Raw genomic sequence first — 20,028 nt, 5'->3', positions numbered from 1 at the left:
GTATGTGATGCACGCATAGGAATGTGTGTGCACGTTAAGTGTTCCCCTGATGCACAGTAGTAGTAGTAGTAGTAGTAGATGTCGTGTTTTTTCTGTGTTGCACCAGCCGTGGGCATTTTGGCTGTTGTCAAGTTTCATATCACTACTGTGGGAGCCTCGGACCATAACCACAGGCCTTCATGCCGTAGGTCTTCCTGTGACAAACGGGAATTGGAAAAAAAAAAAAAAAAAGCACACAAAAGCCACTCCAGCTGTTCAGGACTATAGAGAGGCATCACAATCCAAAGTCAAGCTGTGGTGTTCATGTACGTAGGACATTCTGCTGCTTCTCTCCCTCTCTCTCTCTCTCGCTCTCTCTCTCTCTGTCACTCTTTGGCACTGGGAGGAATGTGTGGAAGGCGGGAGGGAGGGAGGGAGGGAAGGAGGGAGGGAGGGAGGGAGGGAGGGAGGGATGGATGGAAGGACGGGGGAGGGTTGGAGGGGAGGGGGGGTTCCCTGCTTTTCGTGTCTCTCGCGTGCTCTCTCTCTCTCACTCTCTCACTCCGTCTATTTGGAGAGTTTGCTGATGACACGGATCAGTGCTCCATTTTCATCTTTAAGGCGCTGGTTGTCTGCTCTCAGGTCAACCAGAACCTGGTGGTGAAAATATCAAACTCACATTAAAACAAATCATAATACATAAAATCAGATTGAGATTCATTGTGTGATATTATTATTTAGGTTACTGGATTATAAAAGAAACTGGATGTTGAGTATATATATGGCCTGACTGACATTTTCACTTGCTGCACAGGTGTAATCAGTAACATTTAAGTCTCTCAGTGAACTGTGACAGTGAGCCAGCATGCACAATACAGGAACCTGCGACTGCCACACCTGAATGTAAACGTAGCAACACTTCAATGTTATTAATGACACCTGTGCTTTTGTCAAAATGTCAGCCCTGGAAGAAAAAAAATCATCCAAAGACCATTAATCATCCACCAAAGACTGGCGAGTAAACAGGTTTAAACTAGACCACTTATTCAAAAAGTGATTTATTAATAAAAATGTATTCAAGCTGTTTTGGGTTAACAGCATAAAAGAGAAAGTAGGACACTGAATTCATGTCATGTGAAAGACAGTTGGGTCAATTTTCATTTGGCAAGTTTTTGACAGTGATCTTTAGCTGCTCATAACTTTGGTCGTGACATGCTGCTGGAACCATTATTCTGCTGAGAGTTGTTGTTCACATTTTAACCAAACAAAGCCCCAGAATTATCAACTCTGTTCCCATCCTGCTAGTTCTTACAGAGCCACAGGAATGAGGATATCTAGCTTTTAGCAGGAGCAAGAAGAAAATGATCAGATCCTGTCAGCACTTATTTACCAAAAAATGTGTGCTGCAAATAACAAAAGTGTAGTTTAATGGAAAATGTCATTAGTTAATCTTCCATGGGACACACTTATGTTTAAAAAGCCTGAAAAGAAGAGCTGACAAAAAGGCTTAGAAACTAGAAATAACAACAAAGACACTTATTAATCTTTATCAATCCAAATATAGTTCTCTACTTTATCCTGAAATCAGAGCAGTGATGAGTAAATGAGTAGCCGGTTAGGTTAACTTAGACTTAAAGACTGGAATCACTGGGAAATCTGCCTACTAGCACCTCTGAACACTTTATTTTAAATGTTAATATGTTTTTTATGTTTATGTGCCACACTATTTCTTGCAGTGTAATTTCATGTCCAAAATTATGAGTGCACAGAGATCACATGTCCTGTTTCAGATATTTGCTCAGTAGATAAACAAACATCGAATGATAAATGAACTGAATCAAACTATGAAGTGTAAAAAAAAAAAAAAAAAAAAGACCAACATTATCACACAGGCTTAGAGAGTGAACTTCCACAATGCTGCTAAACCGCACAAGCTAAAGCGAAGCTAGCTTTGCAGGAGCATGCAAAGTGTCAGTGGCTCTCTGAATGTGACCTCACCTTCAGCTCTTCCTCCAGCTCCGCCATACGCCGCTCCAACATCCTCCGGTCCTGATGCCAGGATGAATGTGTGGGTGGAGGGGGGGGGGGGGGGGGGGGGGGGGGGGTAAAGAGGGAAGTGATTTATGGAAGAAGAAGGACCAAAAAAAAAAAAAAAGTTGAGTGAAAACAGGTGAGAAAGTGGTTCATGTGGGGAGGAGAGAGAAGAGAGTGTCAACAGAGAGCAGGGGTGGCAGTCGTGATGCAGATGAAGCTACAACAGGTATAGTCATTAGCGGGGATGCATTACCTTTCTCTCCAGGTCCAGCAGGGCTGAACAGTCAGTGAAGCGCTCCTGTCTCTGTCGGATAAACAAAAACAATAATCTTAAAATCGTCACCACGGCAACAGGTTTCCATGGCCACTACGAGGCCTGTGTGCAAAAGACAAGATGAATATCAAAGCTTTAACCTGCAATAAGTCTTCATATGAACATCTCTTTGGGAGCTTGGTATCTCCAATTAAAGTCATGTTATGTTACTTTTTGAGATGAATTCCCTTCATTTCCCTGGAGTCTCTTAAGGCAGATGCTTTAAAGAGGAAATATGTTATTTATATACTGTAATGACGTGTGTTATCTATGTTAAACATGGTCATAAAGTCATAAAACCTGAAGTGGACATAAGCAGAAAGTAAAAATATAGAAGTCAAAAGGTCAGACTTCAACCTGCTCTGAATGTTCGTCTGCTATGTTTTTTTCCACCTTGCCGTCCATCTGATGTCAACATGCCCATTAACGGCCGTCCGCTCTGTAGCCTTGGTTGCTAAGGTTGTTGCTAAGGTTTTTCCCATGTGTTGTTCATGTTTTGTCCACTCTCATATTTCTGATCAGATTCTGGTTGAACATGAACGGGTGTATTTGAGAAGTTGACATTTTAAGTGAAGAATAAGACCAAGTAGTGAAACAGCGTTTGTTTCATAGTTTGTTGATGTGGCCTCCCAAGTGGCCACAAGTTATGTCATGCAGCTCCTGGGAACTGACCAATCAGAACAGAGTCATCGAGAGGGGGTCCTTAGAGGGACAGGAGCTAAAACAGCCTGTTTCAGACAGAGGCTGAACTGAGGGGCTTTGTAAAGGGCGGGTTCACAATAAATTAAACTGGAAATCATTCAAAAATATTCCAGTAGAGCTCCAAAATGTAAATATTGACCTTGAAATATGTTTAATATGTCGCCTTTAAATAGATAATTAAGGCTGTTCAATGACATTATTGAGTCAGGTCAATAATAGTTTACAAACTTAAGTTTTGAACCGATAATGCCTTTCCTAGAGTCGGACACTACTCGGGCCATTTCTTTTATATATTATAAGTAAGGTATAAATAAACATTACGATGAACAGTGAAAAATGACGAGTGAATTATTTTGGTAGAGGTAGAGAAGAGTCACTAAGTAAGTGAACTGATGCAGAAATGTCACTGCTTCCTAAAGTTAGCTAACATTCACTAACTTTAGCCACCGTGACCTAATGGTCATACCAGACCATGCAGTGGTTTTATTACTTAATGAATTCAACTGAATGAATTCGAGAGGAAGAAGAATCCTTTCCAAAGTTACACAGTCTTAGTTTAATGCAAAGCAATATTTATTTTAGTTGGATCCTGTCCATTAGGGGTTTTTATATGTGCTTCATTTTTCTAAGGAAAACCCTCAAAGGAATATTTTGTTTGTATCAGCTAAAACAAATTTGTTTTAGATAAACAGAATAAAGACTGGTTTATCATCATGACGCGTGATAGCTGCCCAGAACTGAAACAAGAACATCAACAGGAAGTCCAAGGAGAAAGATTTCAGTACTCGCCACGAGTAACAGAATTTGTCTTTTACAACTGTATACTATAAATGTTTCCTTTTGACTTTATGCACAAAAGATTACAATAACCATGTATCACCTTCAGCTTGTGTGTGTGTGTGTTATCACCTGTGTGGCCTTTTCCAGGTCCAACCTGGTCTGACTGACAATCCTCTGAGTGTCCTGCAGCTGAGACTGGAGTTGGCTGTTTTCTCTGGACACCTCCTCGAACAACTGACACACACACACGGACACAGACACACACACACACACGGACACAGACACAGACACAGACACACACACACACACACACACACACAAACAGTAAATATCTTGGTCAAAAAACCGGTGCAACCTCAGTATCAATTCTGTCTGCTGACCTTCTTAAAGTCCTTGCTCTCGGAGCCTCCTCCGGTACGGTCATTACAGGACAGATCCGACCTGAGTGGACGAGGAGAGCGGAGGTCAGAGATACTGCTATCATAGTGACTGTACAGATATGATGAGGAAAGAGTGGAAGATCAAACAGTTCAAAGGCCTGATTCATACCTGGACCTCAAGTGCTGGTCTGTCTGTAAACAAAAAGACAAGCAAACAAGTTGTGGTTGGTGTCTTAGGTTACAGTCCATTAAAACCATAAATAAATACACACACACACACACACACACACACACACACACACACACACACACACACACACACACACACACACACACACACACACACACACACACACACACACACACACACACACACACACACCTGCAGATCCAGCCTGTTGCCTGAGAATTCTTCCTCGCTGGGATCATTGTCATCACTCTGCAAACGACAGACAACAAAGAAGGTTCCTATAAAACTCTGAAGTCAAGTTGCTACAAGATTGTTTTTTTTTCTTCATTAACTCAGTTTTTTTAAACTTTATTATTATTGTTTATATTTTATTGTATTCCATCTAAATGATCATGGTGTTTTATCCATGCTTCACCTCTCCGGTCCTCTGTGCCTTTCTTCTGGCCCGAGCTTGTCTCCTCTCTCTGCGCTCCCGGGCCCATCGCTCCGTCTCGCTCTCCCCCGTGCTGGCCTCAACATCTGGAACGAAGCCAGATGAGCAGTCATTTAAGACTAAATCAAGTATTTCACCAAACACCGTGCTGTTGAGCACTATCTCTTAAAATACGGGGGTGTTAAAAAAAAAAGAAGAAGTGATACGTACCTTTCCTGTCAGAAGTCTGAGGCCGCGGAGTCCCAGCCGGCTGCGTGAGGCCTAGCAGGTCTGACTTCTGCAGACTGGCAATTCGAGACCTCCAGCTCACTTCCTGTAAACAAAAGTATTCCCCGCTATGTGATGTCAAATTACATTATATAAGAGCAGGAGCCAACACAGGCCTATAACTCTTAAATATAGCTCTCACCCCTTCCTCTCCCTTCTTAGGCTTTGCTTCCTTCTCTTTTTCCTTCTCTTCCTCCTCCTTTTCTCTCCCTTTGTTGTCCATCTTCATAGTATTTATGGTCTTCTCCGCCTCCTGAAGATCTGTTAGTGTCACCCCCTTGATATGAAAGAGAGATAACACTGTCTTAAATACCAGATGGAGAGCGGACTCGCAGTGAACATCTGATCGGGTGGTTTTTGTACCTGAGTGGAGCGACGAGACTGCCGCGCGTGTCGGGAGCGAGCCTTTCTTTGTGCCTCTGCCTCCTCATCTCGCACAGGTGTCAGATAGGACCTACGTGTGATAAATCAAGACTCATAAGTACAACGCAGATTTAAAAAACATCAGCCCCCTCGATAACCCAGGCAGCGATGTGGACTCACTTGCGCCTCTGCTTGGTCTCCTGTTCGCCTGCTGTCGTATTCTGAGAGTTGGAGGTGGTGACGGCAGGCTGGTCCTTCTTCTCTGTCTGTTCCTGAGGAAGTCTTAAGGAGGAAGATAAGAGGTGGTTATCAGATCTTTCAGATGAGTTAGGGAAATGTTTCTGACAAAATGAATGAAGTTAAAAAAATAAAAAAACCCAAAATACCTCTGGCCCAAGACACTATTAAGGCGGCTGAGTCCAGTAGAGCTCGTTCCTGTGCTAGCTGAGGTCACGGTGGGGTCATCCAGTCTCTTTCCATAAGATGAGCTTAAAATAAGATAAAATCAGTTGGAAACATTGGCCCATCTTTCACAGCCACACACATACACAATTAGTTTCCACTTCTGGAGGGAGGGAGGGAGAGGGGGGGGGGGGGGGGGATGTAAAAGCTGTGACACAGCAAACACAATCAAAACACACACATAAGCAACAAATGTGGGCAGTGAGCAGCATAACTGACCTGTGAGGCAAATATGGGTTGGAACTAGTGAGATCATTCCCTGACTGACTATGAAGGCGCCGGGTGTAAGAGGAGCTACGGCTTAGCCAACTGAGAAAGAGAGACAGGGTGACAAGGGCACATATGCAGTGACTCAGAAAAACAGATTCTGGTTTCAGAAGCACAAAAACACATGAGAGCACGGTCCCACCTGTTGGAGTTGTCAGGGCTGCTGTCTGGGATACTGAAGAGCTTCCGCGTTGGAATAGGCGGCACCCGAGCGAGTCTCGGCTCCTAAGAGTGAGGATCAGTTCATCAGTTATTTATGTGACTCAGTGAACGGAAGCTGTAAAAAGAAGCCTTTATTTGGCCTGTCACGTTATACTTAAAGAATAATAGCTGTGCTTTCATGGGTGTGCAAATCCTTGAATCATGTGAGTGAGAGCCTGCATTGTGTACCTTGGTGTCGGCCTCGGAGCTGAGGCGGGGGCTGGAGGCAGAGCGGGTCATCCCCAGGCCCGACTCCGGTGGTCTGCTGGAGTCCTGGCTGGGGTCAGTCAGTCCAGCTGAGCCCAGAGTCACTGAGCTGCCTGCCTTCCTCAGAGACGTTCTCCAGGACCCTGGGGCCTCGGTCGCTGGGGGCTTGCTTGTTTCTTGCTGCACGGCCAGTAAAAAAGACACCATCTTTGTTGGTTAGCATTGTTGTCATGCAGCTAAGACAGACTTTTGATGAGCTGTATATCTCTAAATATCACCTTTTTAACTTGGCTTGTAGCAGTACTCGTTGACATGGAGGTAGGAAGGAGGCTGGTGGTGTTGCGTTTGTTGTTCAAGTTGTTTATGATCTCTCGGTTTTTTGCTTTCTCTGTAAACGTGCAGAGGTCAGAAATTAATAATCCACTAGTAAAACCATAAAAAAAGTCATAAAACTCATCTGATAAAACATGCAAATACTTAACGACTTCTTTTATCAAACAATGACTAGAACTTTAAAAAAAAAAAGAAAAAACTCATGTCATGTGTGCAAAATACTTTTTTCAAAATACTGCTCATCAACAACCACACCAGCAGCTTCCCTCACCAGACTCAGCGTCACTCTCAGATTCGCTCTCCTCCTCGGAGCTGGAGCTGCTGGAGGCTTTCGCCTGGCTCTGTGACTGGCTCTGCGCCGTCTGGCCGTCCTCCTCCTCGTCCTCAGCCGGGCTGCTCTGCAGGGCAGGAGGTGGATGCTTCTCCCGCTCGTGGAGGCAGATTTTCTCCTTACTGCTCATACGAGAAATAGATGTCCTGCAGGGGCGGGGCCAAGGTGGGGTGGAACAAAAGGTGGCATGCAGGGAGCTGATCAGTGAGGGCGATCATTCCATGTGCAGCCAATTAGAGGGAGCATGCGCTAATCAACACATCAGTGGGTGGAACAGTGGGGCTTTTCCTGTGATGCAGTGTGTGTATAACTGTTATCTTATCACGAGATCACCGTTTAAGCTGTATGTAACTTCAGTCAGCTGCTTTTGACTTAATCCCAACTTTTTCACACTTCATGTAACCTTTTCTCGGCGTGTAGTAATAATGATAATAATAATAATAATAAACTTTACAGTAACCTACAGAGCATTAACATGAATGACAAAACAATGTGTGTCCCAACCACACATTATCTACTATAATGCCTTGTACTGACCTGCATGGTGCCCTTTGAATGTGAGCATGCAAGATATTAAAGTTAACCTGGGAAGATTTGGACCACTAGCAGGGCACCTTTAACTTATGTTACATGGTGCTTTAACTTCTGAACTACCACCAGTTCGAACACTTAACCAAGCGGTAGTGTGGTTGGATAATATGACAACATATACTGTAATACAATATGCATTTTTCAACCATTAGGTACATTTGAAACTATGACTTTAAGGACTCTGGGTGTTTTAGACTACTGTGCGTAATGTTGCAGATACGTTATCAGGACTGCTTCATGGCGATATGTGTAAAAGTATCTTGATCTGTCAGATATTTAATTTGCCTGGTAATAAATATTCTTCCAAAATCAAGTTATTTATCTTAACATTTACTTTTTCTTTTATTTCTTTTGTCCACATTTAAGTTGGCAGAGATTTTCTTAAAAGCTTTTTTTTTTCCTCACTTTCCATTTCGCACTGCAGTGTGTGTCCTTAAACACATCACTGAACCACTTAAGTTAATCGTGCGTGTTGGCATTTTAAAGTGTGCTATATTTTCTCAGGTATCCAAAGTAAACATACTGCAAAGTAAAAACAATAACCTTCAGTATTTAGTATGTAGCTGGGACACAGGATGTCAGTCAGACATTTAATACAGAGATCCTGCTAAATTACCGTAAAAAAGACCGCTCATTGTGCCGGCTTTGCTTTTTTTTTCTACACTGAACTAAACAAAGCCGGCATAATCCCGCCTCCTGTGTGGGATTGTAGATGTGGATCGGCGTTCCCAAATCAGAAGTGTGACGTATAACACAACAGTGGCGGTATCTAGTGTGTGTGGTCCCGCCATGCCACCGCCTATCCCTTTTACACAGACGTTGATCCAGCAGTGTGACTACCTCCACTGCCAGGTCCACTTAAAAACGGAACAACAATGCCCTCCTACCCCATTCTGTGTTTGTATTTTTTTATATAGAACAATGAGGTGGAATAATATTAATGCCATGAGCAGGTTGTGTAAAATGGGGAGAGTGACTACTACATGTATCCAGGTCAATGTCAGGAGGAGAGACGCAACATGGTTCAAAGGAATGCCGGGACTGTTAACATCATACCTGCATGCAAACTGCTGGAATGGGGATTACTCGGGATTCAGCTGAGGAACAATTTAGCATGTGCCCGCACACAACAAACACACACATGCCAACACACTGACAAACTGGCACTGACCTGCGTGTGCGGACCGGTACCATGGAGATTTGCGGGCTGGTCTCAATAACAGGAGTCTGTTTCTCCTTCTCGGTGCGTAACTGAAGAGGAATATAAACACATATAAACACAGAGAACATTTGCCGCTGTGAGACTATCAATCATATCAGGTTTATCTAACAGAGTGAGATAGTCGGTGTAGTCTGCGTGATCGGGCCGACTCACAGCATTCTGTTTCTTCTGTAGCTCCTCCAGAGTGTCCACGAGGTTCTCATCTGCAACATCTAAAGGTGTCTGGCCCTACAAGGACATTCATAGTGCGGGATCAGTGGTGGCGTGAACAAAAAGGCTTCTAGACAATCACACAGTTTATGGTACTGAAAGACTGTTTGTCTCCAGCTCACCACAATGTTGATGGCACCCATGTCGCACATGCTGTCAGCGAGCAGGGTGCACACCTCCTCTTGCCCCCAGTGAGCTGCTGCGTGCAGGGGCGTCCACCCATCGCTGTCCCTGCTGTCTACGTCAACTCCACATTTTAGGAGCACCCTGAGCGAGAGGCGAGAGAGAGAGAGGAGAGAGCAGGGAGGGAGGGAGGGAGGGAGGGAACAAACAAGAGAGAGAGAGAGAGGAGGGGAAATATCCAGGAGGAGAGGACAAGGTTATGAATACAAGCTGTTTGATTTGATGTGACACTCAAAACACGACAAAATGCTATCATTGCTCTCGTGTGTGGTCTGATGCTCACTTCAGGACTTCAATGTAGCCCTTGGCAGCGGCAACGTGCAGAGCTGTTGCCTTGGTGTTTGGGTGAGGTGTGAGAGTGCCACTTCCTGCCAGCACCGACATGGCGTCCTGAAGCATGACCCTCTCCTCTTCCTTTCGAGCCTTGTCCACGTCTATTCCTGTGACGCACACAATAATAGTCCATTTTATATGTATTCATCTTATATATGTAATTTGTGGTTTCAGTTGCTACAAAGTGTGTATTTGACAGTGATAAACGTTTAGGCCTGGAGGGTCAGTACAGTAATCGAGGTCAATTTTTTTTGGAGCACATTGACTTTGTCCTGATTCTTTGGACTATTTTCTGTCCACTCTGAGCCGGACGTATACTTTGAATGTGACCGCTTGGAAAAAAAGGACGAAAGTGCAATAAAAAGAGCAGCGTTTAAGGGCTGTAGGATTGCAGAGATGTTCAGCTCCAGTCCTCACAAGAGCTCTGTTTGGTTTACTAATTGGTGCCACTCATAAAAAATAATATACATGCCTAATAGATCTGTGCAATATGACAACATGTATATGTGTGTGGCGATATAAAAATGCCTGTTGTGTCATATTATGTTCTATCATTTATTTTTTATGTCACAAATCATTCTTTACACAGCAAATATTTTTCATAATTTGGAGTCTGTCCATTTTTTGGACGGATCAGATTGATAAATGACTCTACTTAGCTTTTTACTCAGAGCTTTAATTGCACTTAATATAACGAGTTTAGCCTCATTATTCCACATAAAGAGTCTTTTGGTTCAATAATGAGAGAGCTTAAATATTGGCAACATTACTACATATTATTTGTAATATTTCTGAAAGAGGTCAAGATGTTAGTTTGAAAAGCCTGAACACAGTAAAATCATTGTTCTATGAATCACTTATTAATTAATAAGTGATTAACTTTTCCTTTGATCGTTAATCAGTTGTTAAAGAAAAGTACTATTTTTGGCCTTTTAGTTTTTCAATAGCAACAAATGTTTCTTTTCATTTTGGGATTAGATTGTTCAATTACTATTTTATAACTAATTTAGTCTATAAAATGTCAGAAAACAGTGTAAAATATTCTTCATAAGTCCTAGAACCTGAGGTGAAGTTCTTATTTTGGTCAAATTTAAAAAAAAAAAAAAAATCATGTGACAAAAACATAAAACTGAGACAAGAATAAAATCCTCACATAAATATTTGGTATTTGGAGTTTGTCATTGTCGATTAATTTCCTGTCAGTAATAATAACTCTGATTAGTTTAAAGTAAACTCATTACTCTAATCATGATCATGCAGCCTCGACTAATAAGTGACATTACTTCCTGTCCTCACATTACACCTCCGCTGATGATTATCATATTTCACGCGCTGCACTCGGGTTAACATCAAAGACCTCATGCACAGTCACACTTCAACGAGCCTACGAGTGAGAATATTAAGGGACTTTACAGTGAGGGACTTTGAAGAGTGAATGCTATCATTTCCTCACCTTGTTTTTTTATTTCCCCCTTGAGAAGTCGCTCCATTGCATCTTCTGTGGCCACATCCAGAGGAAGCTCTCCTTCACTGTTCACCGCCCCGACGTGAGCGCTGTGCTCTATCAGGTACCTACGAGAACACAAACACTCATACACTTAACAAAATGTAGAGTTTAGAGTGTGACAGTAAAACCTGAACAGTGTTATATTCTGACTGATGAGAAATTAAAGAAAAAACCTACATAAAGAGTCATAGTAAGATCAGGTGCTAAACAGTCTCTGAACTCTACATGGGGGAGGGGGGGTGGGGGGGGTGAAGATCATTCTTCCAAAAGATATTCCCTCATTTGGAGTTTTGATGATGGCGGGGCAGAGCGCTGTCTAACGTGTCCGTCTAAAATCTCTCATAGGTGTTTATCTGGGTTGGGATCTGATGACTTCACATCACCTTTCAGTGAACCCTCGTGTCCTCTGGATGGGGGCATCGTCATCCTGAGAGAGACCACTCCCATCAGGATAGAAATGTTTCATCATAGGATAAAACAACCTTGATTTTAAGTGACCCTTCTCTCTAAAAGTGGACAAGTGGACCCTAACTGTGCCAGCAAAATGCCCCCATAGCATAATAGACCCACTGGATCCCCTCACTGTAGGGGACAAAAACATTCAGACCTGTGCAGTCCTCTCGGTGCCCTCGTCTACTTTGTGTTTTTCCACATCTCTGCAGACCAGCGCTTACAGTCTCTCCAACACTGAACTCTTAAATGTGCATTCACCTTTGTAATGAAGGGTTTACTCGCTGCACAACCCTGTTATAAAATCCCTCTCTATGTAATTGTCGGCCGGCTGCTCTTGCTGACAGTCAGATCGCGTCCTGCGTTGACATTCTCAGTCACCTGAGGAAGAGTCAATCTCACATATCGTGCTAATCACAGTCATCAAATGTGCGCTGTCGACCGCAATTTACAACCCTATTTACTGAAGCTTTTCCCACAGATCTAAATGCAGACGTCACTTCAGTCGTCGTTCCTACTGAAACAGCAGTGAGTTGAGCAGTCTCTTGATCTGATCTATTTTAAACCCTCTTTCAGAGTCACTTAAACCTCTTCCGCTTGCCATCTTGACACAATATAAGAATAAACTGGGCCTGCTCAGCATTTTTCTACATGCCACAGAGCACGACTGGATGTTAATTGCTTAATTGTACTATGCAGTGCAGCTGTGTCATAACGTTTGGTTTATCAGTTAAATATAAACAGGCATCACTTCACTATTACCTCTTCATGTGTATCCCCTCCCTCTAACACTGACTTTCTAAACACTCAGGACTCTTTTAATCCCATCGGCGAGTTACCTTGACGGAAAAAACACTCACTTAACGATCTGGATGAAGCCGCAGGAGGCCGCAGCGTGCAGAGGAGTCCAGCCCTCGTTGTCGCCCCTGTTGACGTTGCTCCCGTTCTCCACGAGGAACTGCACCATCTCAGCATTTTCGTCGATGCAGGCCTGTCAGAGGACACGTAGCCACATGATGGATTGCTTGCACAAGTGCTTATTGTTTGTCGTTTATTATGAGAATCCCCAGTGCACACTTTAAAGAAACAGAAACCAGACCCTGAACGTCGCTCAAAATCCAATTTCAATACAGTAGAGAAGGTTTTTGACCCACTTTATTTTGTTTTGTTGTTATAAAATCTGTTAAATTCAGCTAAAGCGCCGGGGTTAAGACAATGACTACTGTGTCTACTTGTTGTAATGACTTTCTGCTAAGTGGGCTGCTAGAAGCCCTCAAGTACTTTCCAAAACAGTCATTTTGTGGCAGGAGAGAAACAGCGACTCTATTTAACTGCTTCTCCTGAGGCGAGGTCTAGCTAAGTTCTCAATGTGATCCAAAACAAGTCCCGAGATGAATCCCATGAGACCCTCATGGTATTATATTATTATATGTAGGATCATTGTTTGACCTTTATTCAACAGTCTGCCAAAAATCTTAAGAGTCCTCCCTCTTTTAAGATGTATAATCTTAAAAAAGTTGGACAGAATAAGTGCTGAAATCTTGAAATGAGTTGATCTGCATTTGACTTTGGTTGAAATAATCTGATCTTGAACGCAGCGTTTAACCCGTAAGGCAGCTGGATTTGTGAGATCATGAGAGGACCCATCTCGTCAGGTCTCAAATTGTGTCCGAATCTCCCTTGGTGGCGGTTCGGACCCGTGCTGCTAATCCAGCTACATGACTAACTAACAGTCCATATATGGATCCATACAGCTTCCTTGTAAGGTGAGACAGCTGATAGATGGTTCATCCAATCACCTGCCAAGTATTTTTGAACGTCTTCGCCCTTTTCTGAACAGTTTCCATAGACGATTTCTCGATGGATGATGTTTCTGTGTAACAAACCATCTGGGGCGTCAGGTTTGTGGTTAATAAAGGGTTAAAATCATGATGGATTAACCTGTTGATCCTTTGCTCTATAAAATGGAAACCCCCCAAAAGAGAAAAAAAAAATTATCTTTCAATTTTCCAGAGCTTGAGTTGATGAATAACTTATTATGTGCCAAAAGAAATGTTAAAAATTCAAAAGATGTTTAATGTACAAAGACATGAAACAAAGCAAATCCTCACATATGACAAGCTGATTGTCCACTGATAGAACATCTTATCTGCACTGATGGAAGGAACCAGAAACTTAACTAGTACTTTTTTATCAAGACAATTTGTTTATACTCTTTTTTTTTTTTTTTTTGTTTAGTTATGAATCTTTATGGACGTCAGCTCTGGTAAGTCGGTCCTACATTGAAATATCTCAACAACTATTGGATGGACAGGCAGAAAATGTCCGCCCATTTGTTTACGGCCCCCCCACCCCCTCGGGATGAACTGTAATTAAACTTTGGTCATTAAACTTTTCTCTAACATTTCATCTTGCACCATCTTAAAAAATGTCACTTCTGTGAAACTAAAAAGTCATTTTCACTCTGCCTGAGCTGCACTTTGTATTTAGTGCTAATCAGCAAATATGAGTGTGTTATCGCTTAAATGGTGAAAACGGTAATCGGCATACCTGCTAAACATTAGCTCTTATCTTAAAGCTGTGCGGTGCCAAGCTACAGACTGCTGGCACCACTGCAGCCTCTTTGTTTCATGTGTTTAAAAATATTTGATATGAAAAAAAAAAACTGGGAAACATGTTCCCGCGTCTGATTTGATCTCTCTCAGCTGATGAGAGGACACCTGCTCAGAGCTAGACTACATTAAAGTATTCCCAGTATTCCCAGTATTCCCAGTGTTCCCAGTATTCCCAGTGACACATTATCATCACAGCGTTAAGAGTGCAGGATGTCACAGCAGCCACACACACAATCTCATCAACAGGCAGCCTTAAGCCACCTAAGAGGCTTTACTTTTGGGCTAAATCAACTAATCACAAAGCTGTTAGTAAGCCCCCCTCCTCCTCCTTCATAATGTGAGATAATTAGTCTGGTAGTTTGGTGGATTAAACAAAAACAGGGTCTGGGCCCTGAGACGAGGCAAGCAGCCCATGAGGTAGCGTCAACGGCAAAAAGGAGGAGCCCCCTGAAACAAGTGGGTGCTCCGGGCCGAATGAATGAACAGAGGCTACTTCTTGGACCCTGAGCGTTACGAGGGTGCGCACACAGGCACCCAGCGGACTCCTTCACAGGGCCATCAAGTGACTCATTGTAAAAATCGCCTTTGACAACAGCAGCTTGTGCTGTTTGAGGAATGTTTTCCATTTCTTCATCCGAAATCCCTAAAGTCCCCACCGTGGGGAATTGGCAAAAGGAAGGAGAAAGAGACAGAGAGACAGCGAGAGAGAGGAGGAGGAGGAGAAGGAGGGAGAAGGAGGAGGGCAAAGGAGAGAGAGAGAGAGAGAGAAAGAGTCGTAGAGAGGACAGAAAGGGTTTGGATGGAGAGGATGGAAAGTTTGGAGAGTGTGGGCCTATATTTAATTCTGGTTGCCGGGCAACCGGTGAGCAACAGGGGAGAGAGGGATGGAGGGCAGGAGAGGGACCACACTGGGTGACGGTCCGACATGTGATTCGACCAAAAGAGGGCATGAGCATGTTCACTCACTCATCTGAACTGGACAGCTTCATCACACACACACAAAGACACACGCACACAAAGAGACACACACACGCACAATTGGCTTAAATTGGAGGAAAACACCAACCATTCATCTCCGAGCATGACATCACTGCATACACACTAGCCAGCTACTTTCACCATTCAGCTCCAGCGGGGCAGGAACATTTAATAAAAAAAAGCACAAACCACTTTAATTTTGACAAGTGCACTCGGATATACTTTAAAAAAATTAAAATAAATAAATCCATCCAACTGTACGACTTCTTCGACTGTGTGAAGAGACAGCAATGTGTTTATGACACGCGGTATCATAAAAGCAGAGGAAATACTGTATCACAGAGGGCCTGTGTGACAGTGAGGCTGTCCAGACTGCTCCTCTGTTATGACTGAGGTGAAGGGGGGAGGAGGGGGAAGAGGAGGAGGAGGAGGAGGAGGAGGAGGGGAAACCTTCAGGCTGAGCTGCATTAACATTGGGACATGCTCAGAAGAAGTGAAGCCTATTTGGGACATGTATGTATTCAGAAGCATAACAGTGCTCAAAACTGATAGAAAAAACTCCAAAGATAAGAGTTTAATGATTTTTTGAGGGGGGGGGGGGTTCATCAGCAGGGGTTTAACACTACAGCAGACTAGTTGATGAAAAGATGAGGTGATGAAAAAGGTCCCTAAATTCAGTGACCTGCTGCTTTACAGTCAGCAGCCTGTCAGTCACTGTTTCAGAGGCTCTTAAAATGATCCCACGGGCTCTGCAGTGACAGAGGTTTTACAGCCTGCTTGGTCACTGCTATCCTCTATCTGCTGGTAGGCTAGTAAAAAAAACCCACAACTTACTAAAACACAGCAGTGCAGATGCCCCAACCTTAAAAATTACCACCAAGGCTGTAAGAAAGTAACTGTGGCTGACTTACAGAGGCCATATGTCTATTAACACTGCTGCTGAAGTCCAAATACAGAGATGATAAAGTGCTGAGCTCCTAGTTGTAGCTTTTAAGATAGAAACGAAACGAAAAATGTTTAGATTAACTCAACAATTTAACCTCTAACTCCGTGATGAGTTCACGTTAAAAGCCTCGTTGCTGGGAGACTCATTCACGGACTGACGGTCGTTTCGTTTCATCGCCGCTTCTCATAAATTTAAATAAATAAATAAAGTTACTAGTCGTAGAGAGTTAAAGTCAAACTTCCCACCTGATGAAGTGCTGTCAGTCCGTCTACATTAGCGTGGTTGATGTCAGCTCCCTGGCGAAGCAGAGCCGCCACCTCCTCCCGGTCTCCGGCGGAGCAGGCGGCCATAAACACAGCTCCTTGGGCGAACCGGACCTTGGCCCGCCTCGTCCCGGATCCGCTCGACGTTTCCCGGGCCTCCGATCCTGTCTGATCCGTCTCCGAGCCAAGCCATCGCTGCAGCTGATCCTGCCGTCGCTGTTTGGCAGCTTCGGACCGGGAATGGTCAGTGGCCGCCATCTTCCCTGGTCTGTCCCGGACAGATTCAGCTGATGGTTCGAGGAGCAGCGGAGGGTTTGGTGTTGGAGGCTCCGCCGGGCTGCGACCCCTGCTGGTGAGAAGCGGCCAGTGCAGCAGAGAGAAGTGACTCTACTACTGACCGGGTGGCAGTGCTGCGGTGCGTTCAAGTGCGCATCGGGAATTACTAACTCAAAGAGAGGGGAGTCACTGATGAATTTAAAGGAGGGGTTTTACGAACAGGGTTGCTGAGTTCAGTGGCGATTTTAGACCCTTTTAGGGATGCTCAAGCACCCCTAAATTTGATCTAAGCACCCCTAAAAATAAGAGATTTATTATTGTATTTTTCCCCCTAAAAATTATTGTCAATCCAATCCACTTTATTTATATAGCACGATTTTAACAAACACATGGTTTTCCAAAGTGCTGCACAACAAGATAAAACACAATAAATAGATAACACAATAAAAGCACAATAAAGAGATGAAGTACACAATAGAAAGATAAAAGCAACATTTTATACAACTTAGATTAAATAATAATGACAAAACAATCAAAAGTGCATTAAACATGTTGAACCATTGAACCTGTAGCATAAGTGTTTGTCCCATCTCTATCAGACAGCTCGCAAAATAATTTTTCTCTCAGGGTTTGTTAATTATCTCAGAGTCCTCTCTGTAGAAATCTGATTGTTTATTCTGAACCATTATTATCATACACTATAGTAGACCACTCTACTATGTATTGTAATTTACGTTATCCAGTGAAATTAGTAGTTTAGCAGGGGGTTTGAACACTTGCAGGGCATTGTATGTCAAATTCTCATTAGGAGCTGAGCCCCCCTAAAGGTCTGATCCTAGAATTGGCCTTGGTTATTATAGTTAACTAACTAAGACTAAAACAAAAATAATAATAATGATAATTTAGTCAACTGAAATGTAAAAAAAGAGAGTTTTGTAAAAAGAAACAAAAAAAAAACCTTAATCACTTGTTAAACTAACTAAAACTAAACTGAAATAAAAAAGCAAACTGAAAAGCTAAATAAAAATAAAAACTAATGGAAATTTCAAAACTATAATAACCCTGTTCACGACTGATGTAATCACTTCTTCTGTTCGCACTGGTTATTAAAAGTTTCCTTCATAATATATGTACAATGTAAGTGATGGGGGGACAAAATGTACAAGCCTCCTTCTGTGCCAAAACATATTTCAAAAGTTTAGGGGAAACTAATATGAAGCTTCAAATGTCCAAATGAGTCAAATCAAGTCGATATTTTTCAATGTTACAGTCTTTTTAATGCCAAAGTCTCTTTTTTGTTACTGTACTTCCACCACAGCTCAACAGGGAAACACAAAGAGGGAATTTGATGCTAAAAATACTGTAAATGAGACAGATATCTACTGAATTGTGTTTATTTCAGCATGCCAAAGACTCTAACCTTCAGATAAACTTAAATACATTTTCCCCTAAATGACTGCGTGGACACACTGTGGATTTTGACCCTCATCACTTACATTGAAAGCACATTTGAAGGAGATCTTTTAATTGCCACTATGAACAGGAGTAATGATTACGGTGAAATAAACCTCTTCCAGTGATCATATGACAGACTTAAAAAATTGTGAACCTATGCTTTAATGCTTTAATTAAAGTTAACAGTCTACAAAAGTGTCATTAACAGATCCAAATGAGCTTACAATGTACAAATTAGTGGCTATCCTTTAAAGTTGCTGTTTTTAGAGCCAAATATCCTCTTTTTGTTATTATGTCTTCACCACAGATCAACAGGGAAACACAAATATCCTCTTTTTGTACTCATAGACTATACTTACCTGTACAGTCTGATTAACAAGACAATGATTATTTGAAAGGACTGATTTTAGACATGGAGTTAAGTTTACTTGTCACTAAAGAGTACGACTCAGGCCTTGAAAACAGTTGTCAAGTCTTTTATGGCTCAGGAGGGAGCCGTCCAAAGTTTGAAAAAACCTGGATGACATCATGGTGTCATCAGGGTTATCTCAGTGTCTGGGCTTTAAACTTTAAACTGATGTGAAGACAAATAACCTGAGATTTTAGATTATTTAACCAATAAAAGTTATTTTCCGCTGAATACTTTGTGATATATTTCATTTTAATACATATTACTTAGAAGATACACTTACGAAAGGCAGGTTGCTTTACAGGCAACACCTATTTTATTTAGTAGGTGATGATTTAAAACAAATTCTTCATTGATACCAATTCACGACTGACTTGAGTGTGCCTGATTGAGAATATGAGTCAAGCAGTTTAATATCCAGCTACTTTAGCCTTTAAAAATCCACATCAACTAAAGGAGTGAAATTAGACATTCACCTGTTTCACATATAAACTAACGTATTTTCAGAATGAGTGTTATACTTCAAAACAAGTTGTATTGGAAATTGGTTCAGATAAGTTTGACATACATAGTGAAAACTAATGATTATATAGATTTTGGATTGATCTGTTGAATCATTTGATCTATAAAATGGCAGGGGAAAAAACACAAATGTCCTACTAACACAAACGTCACTATAACATGAATACACATCTTTTACAATCGTCTGCTACACACAACTTCCTGCTCTCTACCACAAAACTTCAGAGGCTGGCTGATTAAAGTATGAAGAAAATACTATTTGACCTCACAAAGCAATCTCTCTCTCTCTCTCTCTCTCTCTCTCTCTCTCTCTCTCTCTCTCTCTATTTTTTTTTAAAGCGAAGTCCCCATTTTCCCGACAGCACTTGAAGAATTTACCGTAAATACGCAACAAAACAGGACAATGTCGCACTTTTTAATCTAAAAACCCACTTTAACAAATATTGCATGTTTGTAGCTAACTTGTATGAAGTCAGAATTCGGGCGTTTATAAGGAACAAAACAGCTCACACAAGAGACCACAGCTGATAAACATGTGTGATGTGTTTTGTTTCGATTTGTGATGAGGACGACTGTAGCTGCTAAGGGGAATTCCAAGATGCGCCTCTTGTGTTTACATTACGGTACGGTAAATCCTTTTTGTTATAATAACCCTTCTTGTTTCCTTCTTATTTATTTAGATTTATGAAGTTAATATAACTATTTGTTAGTCCAAAACTTAAATGAACCACACTGACACAGTTTAAGGGAATGGAAAAGAGGAACAAAAGTGCATTAAATGTGCTTTTTAAGAGACACACTGTTAAAGTCTTTGTTTATAGATTTT

At 42.1% G+C, this 20,028-nt stretch overlaps 1 protein-coding gene across 3 annotated transcripts; it reads right to left on the bottom strand.

The window, feature by feature from the left end:
- Positions 1 to 502: 502 nt before the first annotated feature.
- zmp:0000001167 (protein phosphatase 1 regulatory subunit 12A) lies at positions 503 to 16,832 on the bottom strand. 3 transcript variants are annotated; one of them, XM_053318738.1, is made up of 25 exons: positions 16,523 to 16,832; positions 12,599 to 12,729; positions 11,235 to 11,353; positions 9,732 to 9,888; positions 9,388 to 9,532; positions 9,209 to 9,283; positions 9,005 to 9,084; positions 7,183 to 7,388; positions 6,857 to 6,966; positions 6,561 to 6,758; positions 6,313 to 6,395; positions 6,123 to 6,212; positions 5,828 to 5,929; positions 5,622 to 5,723; positions 5,442 to 5,532; positions 5,221 to 5,355; positions 5,022 to 5,124; positions 4,794 to 4,897; positions 4,571 to 4,627; positions 4,358 to 4,380; positions 4,189 to 4,249; positions 3,938 to 4,042; positions 2,267 to 2,317; positions 1,978 to 2,028; positions 503 to 633 (listed from the first exon to the last, which is right to left on the bottom strand). In XM_053318738.1, exons 1-25 carry the CDS (start codon positions 16,796 to 16,798, stop codon positions 547 to 549), a joined length of 2,742 nt encoding a protein of 913 aa, XP_053174713.1. In that variant the 5' UTR covers positions 16,799 to 16,832; the 3' UTR covers positions 503 to 546. The 3 variants fall into 3 exon arrangements, with proteins under 3 accessions (XP_053174713.1, XP_053174714.1, XP_053174715.1); XM_053318739.1 differs by having other exon boundaries at positions 7,183 to 7,364; XM_053318740.1 differs by lacking the exon at positions 6,123 to 6,212.
- Between the last annotated feature and the right edge of the window lie 3,196 nt (positions 16,833 to 20,028).

The sequence above is a fragment of the Scomber japonicus genome, chromosome 5 (genome assembly GCF_027409825.1).
Source record: "Scomber japonicus isolate fScoJap1 chromosome 5, fScoJap1.pri, whole genome shotgun sequence".
NCBI classification, from domain to species: Eukaryota; Metazoa; Chordata; class Actinopteri; order Scombriformes; family Scombridae; genus Scomber; species Scomber japonicus.
Note: the sequence above shows the minus strand (reverse complement) of the source record. Positions and strands in the feature narration are given on the sequence as shown.